This window comes from Vigna unguiculata, chromosome 4, assembly GCF_004118075.2.
Source record: "Vigna unguiculata cultivar IT97K-499-35 chromosome 4, ASM411807v1, whole genome shotgun sequence".
In the NCBI taxonomy this organism is placed as follows: Eukaryota; Viridiplantae; Streptophyta; class Magnoliopsida; order Fabales; family Fabaceae; genus Vigna; species Vigna unguiculata.
In genome coordinates this window covers 41,409,001-41,420,475 of record NC_040282.1, presented here as the reverse complement: position 1 = coordinate 41,420,475, position 11,475 = coordinate 41,409,001, and the positions used below count along the sequence as shown (strand labels likewise).

General features: G+C 30.0%; 1 protein-coding gene across 1 annotated transcript; it reads left to right on the top strand.

The window, feature by feature from the left end:
* Positions 1 to 2,235: 2,235 nt before the first annotated feature.
* Positions 2,236 to 4,977, top strand: LOC114180935 (putative disease resistance RPP13-like protein 1). Its single transcript, XM_028067230.1, has one exon. It carries the CDS (start codon positions 2,236 to 2,238, stop codon positions 4,975 to 4,977), a length of 2,742 nt encoding a protein of 913 aa, XP_027923031.1.
* The last annotated feature ends 6,498 nt before the right edge of the window (positions 4,978 to 11,475 follow it).

The window sequence follows — 11,475 nt, the reverse complement described above, 5'->3', positions numbered from 1 at the left end:
TTTATTCTAAATCTTCGGTGAACGAAAACTATAATTTGAAATTTATTATATCTAATGTTTCTCAGTGTGGTGATTGCTTTATAATGTATTACTCACAAATTCAATTTAGGACGATAGAAAATTTCACTATTACTAAACATCAAAGATATTGAATTTGAGCTTATCTCGTTTCGATTTCTTAAAATATTTTGTTTAGATAAACCAATTCAAATTGATTCAATTTGAATTTTTTTAATAAATCATTTCAATTTTTATTCAGTGCAAAAAATATTTAAATATCAAAGAATTCTCAATAATTCAAAATATTAATATCAATGATATCTTGTATCTTCTTTTTCAAGTTTATTAAAATATTTTTAAATAATAATGATGATGTTTGTTTTCTATTGTAGATGACCAAATTACTTAGGTTGACATCAATCGACATTAATTTTTTTAACATTGTTAGTAGGATTTTCTTTTATCGGCTTTTCGATCGATATTAGCAGGAAAATTTCTCAATTGATATTGGCCAAAATAGTCCTAATGAAGGTTGATTGAAAATTTCCATGTCAACATTTGAAAAAATATTCTAAAAATTATAGATAAAGACTAATATATTTGTGAGAACCAATAATAAATTATATATATGATTTATTATTTATTTATTTTCTATGTTAGTTAAAAAATGGAATAGTAAATTTATTAAAATTAATTGTGTAAGAAAATATAAATATTTTTAGAGGAGAAATAAAGTTGACATATGTTGTATTGCATTAATAACGATTAAAAAGTATTTAAACAATTAATAACAACCTCTCATAATTGTTGATTTATAGGGAACTTTTATCATTCGGCTTTATATCTTGTTTCTAATAATTTGTAATAACATCTTAGGCTGAAAAATGATATTTGTAAAATAATGCTGTTTTTTTTTTCCTGTGTCATATATATATATATATATATATATATATATATATATATATATATTGTTTTTAACATTTCCTTAATCAAAAGTACGAGTCTATATGCTATCAAGACAGTACGTAGAAGTTGACATTTGAGTTTGTTTCTCTAGTTAACATCCCATTTGTATCGTTTATTAAAATCTAAATTAAAATAAAAACTTATTCCAGTTTTATTAAAAATCTCAATAAACAAAACCATTAAACCATTGCTTTATAACCATAAAATTTATTAAAAAAAGAAAAATATAAGACCAAATTATTATCTTAAATCAATCTTTCTTGCACTATGCATTTTTCTCGATATATGCATAATTATTTGTTCTAGTATAAAATACGATGATCACATATGAGAACCACAGTCACTAAAATAGATGACTGAACTAACATATAAATATCAAAACATCATCATCATTTTTTTTTTTGTCACTAATTTAGAAATCAATATATGTGGTAGCAAAAATTTTCATAACTATTTTTTAGTGATTAATTTTTTTGATAGTTAAATTTTAGACATAAATTTAAAATCAAATTATAATATTTTATTTATAATAATGATTATATTAGTAACAAATAGTATTTTTTTTATAAATTAGTATCTAAATTGATCATTAAAACAACGAATTACTTTTTTTCACATATTTCATTTCTACTATTTTACCTTCTAATTTCTTTTCTTTTTTATAAATATAAAAGTTAACTTTTTTTTAATAACTATAAACTTGGTGGAAGTGGTGTTAAAAAGTATTTTCCCAAAAAAAAGTTTCTCTCGCCTAAATGCTTTAGAAGTCTAAATCCATACTTTTTACTAAACATCTAAAAAAGTTTTAAAAATCAAACGAAAAAGAATGAGCTACTAATCTATCTGATTAAGTTATAAAGGTTTATAGTATTCGAAAGTGTCAACTATTATTGTTTCGCTGGGGGCCTTTAGCCTCTCGGGATACATATTTCCTACACTAAGGACTAAATTATTGTTTCACACTTTAAATTCATCAAAACCGTTGAATGCGTATCCAACTCCTCACATTTTTATACGGGTCATTCAAACTCCTCCAACATCGGGGAGGTCATTTCAAAGGGAGACCTTATAAGGACTTGGGCTCTCTCACTCTAATAGTTAGCTTTTGGGGTGTGGTTCTCCCAAGGACTTATGCTCAAATTGCCATCATCTTCTTTGATGGTTGAAAGTGTTATTTATGGCAGAGATGCCGACAAAAAAATTATCCTTGATTGGCTCACATCTGAAATAGACAATCATAACCATCCATCAATTCTTTCCATTGTGGGCATGGGTGGACTTGGTAAGACCACACTCGCCCAACATGTGTACAATGACCCAAAGATCGACGATGCAAAATTTGATATCAAGGCCTGGGTATGTGTTTCAGATCATTTTGATGTTTTGACAGTGACAAAAACAATTCTTGAGTCAATCGCTGATAAAAAAGATGATAGTGGGAACTTAAACATGGTTCACAAAAATCTGAAAGAAAAATTGTCAGGGAAGAAATTTCTTCTTGTTTTGGATGATGTTTGGAACGAAAAACGAGAAGAATGGGAGGTTGTGCAAACTCCTCTTAACTACGGGGCTCCAGGAAGTAGAATTCTTGTCACAACACGTGCTGAGAAAGTTGCTTCTAACATGAGATCTAAAGTGCATCACCTAAAGCAATTAGAAAAGGATGAATGCTGGAAAGTTTTTAAAAAGCATGCACTAAAAGATGATGATCTTGAATTGAATGATGAGAAAAAGAAGATTGGTAAAAGTATAGTTGAGAAATGCAAAGGATTACCTCTTGCTTTGAAAACAATTGGATGCCTTCTCTACACAAAAGCATCCATTTCATATTGGAAAAGCGTAGTGGAAAGTGACATATGGAACTTACCAAAGGAACTTGGAATTATCCCTGCTCTGCTTTTGAGTTATCAGCACCTTCCTTCTCACCTTAAGAGGTGTTTTGCTTATTGTGCATTATTTCCCAAAGATTATGAATTTGATAAGAAGGAGTTAATTTTGTTATGGATGGCTGAAGATTTTCTCCGTCACTCTCAACATATCGAGAATGTAGAAGAAGTTGGTGAACAATATTTCGATGATCTATTAACAAGGTCTTTTTTTCTTCAGTCGAGTATTAAAATGCGATTTGTCATGCATGACCTTTTGAATGATTTGGCAAAATATGTTGGTGGAAACTTTTGTTTCATGTTCAAATTTGATAAAGGAGTCCGTATACCCAAAACAACCCGTCATTTTTCATTTTCAATTGATAATGAAGTATATGATGATGGTATGGGGAGTTTAATTGATGCTAAAAGACTGCGTTCATTTATTCCAATGACAAATAATATTGACGGTCTTCCTTGTGAATTGATTCTGATTGATGAATTGTTCTCCAAGTTCAAGTTTTTGCGCGTCTTATCATTGAGTGGATTTGGTGATCTTATTACAGAGGTTCCTGATTCTGTCGGTGCTCTTAAACATCTTCGTTCGTTAGACCTTTCATATACTAATATACAAAAGCTACCCGACTCAATATGTTTGCTCTTTAACTTACTACTATTGAAGTTGAACCGTTGTTTATATCTGGAGGAGTTGCCCTCAAATATACATAAACTTACCAAATTACATTGTCTGGAATTTGAACATACAAAGGTGACAAAGATGCCGATGCATTTTGGAGAATTGAAGAATCTTCATTTACTGGATGCGTTTCGTGTCCATAGTGAGTCCAGTATTAAGCAGTTGGGAGGACTCAATCTTCATGGGAGCCTATCAATTTATCAAGTGCAAAATATTGTTAATCCTTTGGATGCACTAGAGGCAAATTTGAAAGATAAACAGCTTGTGGAGTTAGGGTTAATATGGAATTCAAATCATGTCCCTAATGATGCAAGGGAAGAAAAAGAAGTGCTTGAGAATCTCCAACCTTCCATTCACTTGGAGCATTTGTCAATCTGGAGTTATCACGGTATAGAATTTCCAAGTTGGTTATTTGATAATTCATTATCTAATTTGGTGTTCTTAAGACTGAATAACTGTAAAAATTGTCTATGTTTGCCTTCCCTTGGAGAATTGTCATGTCTGAAGAACCTCGAGATTGAAGGGCTTGATGGAATAGTGAGCATTGGTGTTAGTGATGGATTTTATGGGAGCAACTCTTCTTCCTTTGCGTCCAAGGAAAGACTAAGCTTCAGGAACATGAAGGAATGGGAAGAATGGGAATGTAAAACTACTTCTTTTCCACGTCTTCAATATCTTTTTGTGGATCAATGTTGTAAACTGAAAGGTCTGCCAGAGCAACTTATTCATTTAAAGAATATATTTATTGGTGGCTGTGATAAGCTCACAATTAGCGTAAACAACATGGACACATGGTCGCTTCAGTTCTTGAATATTAATTCATGTCCACGTGTAAATATTCCTATTACTGCTTTCAATTCCCTTGAAGTAATGAGGATTACTCATGGCTGCCCCTCTCTTATAATCTTTCCGCTAGATTTCTTTCCAAAGCTCCGTACACTTCTACTGTTCCACTGTCAAAACCTACAAAGAATTTCACAGGAAGAGACTCATAATCATCTCAAGGAACTACAAATTTTATGTTGCCCTCAATTTGAGTCATTTCCCAGTGAAGGATTATCTGCACGGTGGCTACAAAAAATCGAAATTAAAGCAGCGCCAAATTTGAAATTGTTGCCAAAACGTATGCACACCCTACTTCCATCTCTTAGTAGTCTGGAGATAACTTATTGTCCACAAGTGGAGATGTTTGAAGAAGGAAGTTTGCCATCAAATTTAAAAGAGGTGTCTCTTTCAAGTTTCAGACTTATAACCTCCCTGAGAGAGGCTTTGGATGCCGAGCCTTGTCTTGAAAGGTTGTATGTTGAAAATGTGGATACGGAGTATTTTCCCGATGAAGGTTTGTTGCCACCCTCTCTTACCTTTCTAAGAATCTTTAATTGCCCAAATCTCAAAAAGTTGGACTACAAGGGTCTCTCTCACCTCTCCTCTCTCATAATTATTCGATGATTCAACCTTCAATGCTTACCAGAAGAGGGTTTGCCCAAATCCATCTCTTTTCTTGAAATCCGGTCGTGTCCATTAATCAGTGAGCGTTATCAGAATCCACAAGACCAAGACTGGAAAAAGATTGCTCACATTAAAGAACCGATTATTGTATAATTCTCCAATATCTCTGTCCAAACATTTATAAAAAACATCAAATAAACTTGATAGAGAATCTGTACTACTTTGTTTTCTATTTTGATGTTAGTGATGAAAGTCTATATATAATACTATTTTGTTTATCTTTATTACATTGCTTCTTCTTCTTCTTTTTTGGATATTGCAAAACTTATGGATGGCTACTTGTGTGTTGACATCCCCATATCAATACGTTACAGTTGATTGTTGTGTACTTATTGTTTGAAGTTATTTCAACTATCATGCACCCATGTCACTTTATGACTCTTCACCATTGTTTTGGTTAATTAAATTATTAAATATATTTAATTAAATACATTAAATTACAATTGTATAACTTGTTTTGGATATACCTTGATAAGTTTAATTATTTTATGTTTTTAGTTTAGATATTAATTGAATTCAGTATTGACATAATTTTGATTTATTAAATGAAATGTTATTTGTAAAATTTATTAAGAAAACATATTTTATTTCACTAAAGAAAAAGATTTGGTAACATTTATTGATTTTTACAAAATATTTATATTGGTCGCAGTTTTGATAATGTTACCTACCTCTGTAAAAAAATACGTTACCAAAAAATTTTATTAACAATTTTAAAATGTTACCTTTTATTAAAAAAATGTTACAAAATTTCCAGCACCGCTATTATAATATTATATTTTTCTCTGTGAAAAAAAAAAGTCACTAAATTTCTTAATCACATTTCTAAAACAGTTTCATTTCTACTAAAAAAAAATATTACTAAAAGATTTAGTTAACATATTTTTAAATAATATGTCAAAATGTTGTTAGATGTTATTAATAACATAATCTATAGTATGTTTGAGAACCTAGAAGATAGTATTTTAGAATTGATAAGGTGTTTAAAATAATGAATACTAAAATATAAATAGAAATCTTATAAACGAGTTTCATTAGTTATAAGTGTCATATTTCTCTAAAAATCCTATATTCTATAACCCTCTCTCTCAATTTCTCACTCCTCCTGTGTTCATTTGTCTGATGATCATCAAAGACCACTAGGGTGATCCCTGAGACAAGTTCTCTAATTCTGCCTGATCAATTTCTCCAACAAAGTAAGTTATGTTCTACTCTTGTCTCTTGCTCAATTTAGATCTTTGGTGCATGCAAGAGATTTTCACTCGTATGTGTCATCTGAGTTTTATTCATGTTTTTCCCTTGATCAATGGTTCTGATGATGTTCCCTAATCATGTTCTTGTTGTTCTTAGATTGAGTTGTGGTCTCTGTTAGGTTTAAAAAGCGGTTTGATACTCGCTTTGTGTCGTCTACGTTGTTTTACAAGTAAGGAAAGCTAGTTGTATTATTTTAAAATTCATAATGTCAGAATTATAAAGTGTATGATTGTATTTATTTTGATATATGAGTTGCAAAATGAGAAATGTTATGTGAAAGCTATGAAAATTAGATTATCTTTCTTGAGAATAACTAATGTTTTAATTGTGCATATGAGATAAATTGATATTGGTATTCATGATGAATTTCTGTTTTGGTATCTGGTACGGTTGTTGGGAGGTTTGGCCTGATTTTCGTAATGTAGAATTATGCAGCAAACATGTTCTGCATAATTATGCACACTCATTAGACGAGCCATTACTCGCTGGATGAGCCATTACTCACTGGATGAGCCATTACTCGTTGGGTGAGCCATTACTCACTGGGCGAGTTTTGAAGTCAGAAGCTCCCAAACTTTGGAAGTCGTTGGGCGATGCTACTCATTGGGCGAGTTTCAAATTCATAGGCTTTTTGACTTCGAAGTCGTTGAATGAGTAGTTCTCACTGGGTGAATTATTTAAAATATTTTCCGCTGAAGTCCCAGCCCAGCGAGTTTAGGCAAGCCATTTTATCGCTGGTCAAAAAGGACAATTTCACACTTTTAGGTAAGCGAGAGGATGTGCTCGATGAGCGAGTAGATCACAACCTTAACATTTACTTACTGAGTTATTCGAGAAAGCTTATGACTCTTATGAATGTTTATTTTGAGAAATGATGATGAATGAGTATGTAATAATACTAATTCAAGGAAAATTAGTAGTGATTGTTGTAGTGTAAGCATTGACGTGAGAGTTTAGTTGGAAGTTATCCTAATGCTCTAATGACCATCAATTTCTCAAGTAGAGAAGGATGAGACATGTCGTGAGAGGAGCATGAGGTCCTAGTCTTTGGATTTTACCTTGATCAGAGGTGTTAATGGACTAACCTTGTGTGTGGTACTATCTACCGCTCCGTAGAGTACTAGATGTCACCACAAGTGCACAACTTACTAGGACTCGACATCAATGCTTGTATCCGGATTAATTGAGTTTTAGTTTTAAATACCTGTATGCAGTGACGGAACTTGGACAAAAAATATAGGGGGGCCAAATTAGATTTGTTATATATAATTTTTCTTTAGAAGAAAAATTCTTCATTTTTTCTCTTCATTTCCTCTCCTTAAAACAAACACACATAATAGTAGAATTCAAAAATATATTACTATCATTCGCTATTATATCATGCTATTATATCATGATACCAAACCATGAATACCATTTTAGATAAGTCATTCGTATCTCATCAATTTGATTTGGTGGTATTGTCAAATTTGATGTCGTTTTTCCCAGATCACGTTCTAATGAATTTTTAAATTGTAACTCTAGAACTTTAGAGATTTGTTTTTTATTGTCTTAAATTCTTAGTTCTTATTAAATTTCTTAAGTTTAGTTAGCGTAAATGCATTTTTTTCATCTTTATCACAAACCTTTCCTCCTTGAAAAAGAGGAATCAATTTTTTTACTTTTTATCATAATCTTTCTAATATAAATTTATCACCTCTCGCCTATTTAGAAAAAATAAAATTTATATTCACAAATCACGATTATCACAATGCAAAATATAACAAAACTCATACTACTTTAATTAAATAAGCAATATTGTATAAATTCAAAACTTAAAAAAAAAATACCACAGGTAGTGAAAAACACAAAATCCCTAAATTTCATAATTAAGGGTTATAATAATTTAGGAAAAATTATTATTAGGGTTTATACCAATTTCACAAAAGAATCCCTAAAATCATAATTAGGGTTTATATTAATTTGGAATAAACTTAATTTGGAAGAAACATCATAAAAAGAATCATAAACTAATATACATAAGTCATAATAAGATACTAACTTTGATTTGTGAGAGATCATGCAAGAATGTATACACAATCTCAATCTATGTGTTTCCACCCTTTATTTCCCAATTTATCTCTTTGTATTTATCTCTCTTCACACACTTTCATGATAATTTACATGGTGAAAAAATCTTATAGTCAGAAAAAAAAAAACCTAATCTCTTTTATAAATTAAAGTCTCCATTAAATTTTTTTATTTATCTTTTATTATAATTTTCCATAATATAATCTTAATATAAATAATATATATTATAATTTTAAAAAATATATAAATATATGTAAAAAAAATTCAAAAAAAAAAATGGGGGAGCCGTGGCTCCCCCTGTCATCACCTAGTTCCACCAATGCCTGTATGTAAATAGTTGATTGTTTGTGTATAACTTAACTATTGTATTGTGGGTTAATGTGTTTTTTTTTTTAAAATTCATTAGCTTATCCTTACTCTTGTGTTTTGTTCCCTTTGATGTCTGTTTTTTTTTTTTTTTGCAATAATCACCTGATTGGTGTGAGCAGTTGGAGATTTTGGAGTTGGATTATAAGCATTAACATGAGAGTTCAATTGGAAGTTATCTTGATGCTCTAATGACCATCAATTTCTGAAGTAGAGAAGGATGAGACATGTGGTGAGAGAAGCATGAGGTCCTAGCCTTGAAATTTTACCTTGATCAGAGGTTTTAACGGACTAACCTTGTGTGTGGTACTGTATACCCACTCTGTAGAGCACTGGAGGCAATAATCACCTGATTGGTGTGAGCAGTTGGAGATTTTGGAGCTGGATTAGAGAAGGAGAAGGACATGCTGTTGTATAGTTACATCTAGATTTTTTGGTGTTAGATCCTAGTTTTCCTTTTGAAAAATCTTTGATAGTTATACTTATACTTTATTTTGTATTTCAATTGATCTATGTTGGGATGACTGTAATATGAGATTTATGTATTAACTTTTATGTTTTGATTTTATCAATTATGTAAATGTTACAACAAGTATTTTATCTCATATTACAAAATGACATCAATAAAAGTTGATTAAATGTTATCAATATTTGGTAATATTTTTGATGATTTAGTAACATTTTCCATTAACTATTGTGCCAAGATTGTTGGAGAAAGTGCAACGTGAATTGAATCTATTTAGGGGATTTTCAGTTTGCTGCATGTGGTTTAAAACTGGATGGTCGTGTTATTAGAGAGATTCAACGTTGAGTAGATCCCAATTTCACACCACACACATATATATCATTTTTTTACTTCTTTGATGACAATATAGAATTATATAATTCTATTATGTTATCTTTCATACATGCTTTCCAGTAACTTCTACTAAATTCAAACAAAGCAATAAATATTACAAAGTGTCCTAAAATCACAAAACTATACAATTAGTTATTCACAGGACAAGACAATGATACTTCAACTCATTTTCTTATTCACTTTTAACCCACATCATTAAATCATTACATCATATCACTAAAAAAAATTAAAATAGATAATTTAATGATGATCAAAGTAGTGTGTTAAAACTAAATAAAAAATAGTGAGTTAAAATATCATTTTCCTTATTCAAAACAAACAAAACCGTTACAAGAGTATTTTCATCGCACTAATACACATTCAGAGACACCATACCATTTTTCAAACAATTGCAAAGTTACACTAAGCTTATGAAATAAAGTAAATGTGTAATCAGGATAATGATATTTTGACCCATTTTCTTTTATTCATTTTTAATTCACCATTTTAATCACTCTTTAATTATAACATCACACTATTAAATAAAATTAAAATAGATAATTGAAGAGTGATTGGAGTACCGGGTCAAATGTGAATCAAAATATCATTATCCGATCAACAAATTGCAAAAATAAAAATTAAAATTAAAATCATGTCCAAACAAGATGTAGAATATTAAAAGATTTTTATATGATTGACTCATGAAGTTTTAACATATAATAAACTCATACTGGACTTGGTCACTCTACTGAACTTTGGAATTATGTTTATAAATTACATAATTACTTGTTGATTACAATACTTTTTCTATAAACATAATTACTTGTTGATTACACTTGTATTTGATTTCACACTTCAGAGTTTTAAAATAGTCATATGGATTGATGGATTTGGAATCCTATGTTATTTTTTATAATTTTTAGGAGTTGAACCCAGATTTATTGTAAATGAACCACAGGATTTGCATATTTTTTAATTAGGCTCGTAGACCTTATATTAGAGACCAAATTGCTTTAGGGTTTTGTAAAATTAGGGTTTAGGTAAGAGCTTATTAAAGACCTAATTCTGCCCAAAAGCAAAGATCATAAATCAATTATTTTTTCTATTTTCGCTTTTGATATTAAATAACGAAAAACAAAATATCTGAGGATCAATTAGGGGGTGAACATTAAACAACACAAATTGAATTCTTGCACTCATCGTTAGCTAATTTAAGTTTGTTCTTTTTTTCCTAATATTGGAATCAAATATCTAGAGAACTATAATTTTCAAATTGTTTGAGGGTTTGAGTATGTGGATAGATATATTGATTTCGATTTTTAATTTTGCTTCCCAATTTACGTTTTGCATACTTAAATCCTAAAGCCCCAATTTTAATTGGAAGAAAAATAAAATTGAATACAATTTATTACATGTACTATAATAATATCCTTAACATCTTTTTATGCTAATTGGTGAATCTTATTTAGCAGAATTTATTTATTTATTATATATAATCTTCCATCTTAGGGCTTATAGCTCATAAAATGGGGATATATAAAAGATAGAAAACAGAAAGAACAAGGGAAAGCATACGATACATACATCTATTTAGCACAAGTTGAGCTACAAATGTTGTTAGAGATAAACAAATAAGGAAAAAGAAAAATGTAACAGTTGCCTTTTAATTTTTTTTTTCCTTTTTTATAAATATAAAAGTTAACTTTTTTTTTAATAACTAAATACCTGGTAGAAGTGGTGTAATTATTGTTTCACACATTAAATTCGTCAAAACCGTTTAATGCGTATCCAACCGCTCAAATTTAGATGAGACTGAATCAAACTCATCCTATATTTCAACCATCCATTCTTAATCGGACAATCACGGTTTACGAGTGACTTAACCTTCGATTCCAACGGATCATTAAGTT

What these genes read in the sequence shown, in the direction of transcription:
- LOC114180935 (XM_028067230.1), top strand. Translation starts at nt 2,236, where the DNA reads ATGGGTGGACTTGGTAAGACCACACTCGCCCAACATGTGTACAATGAC.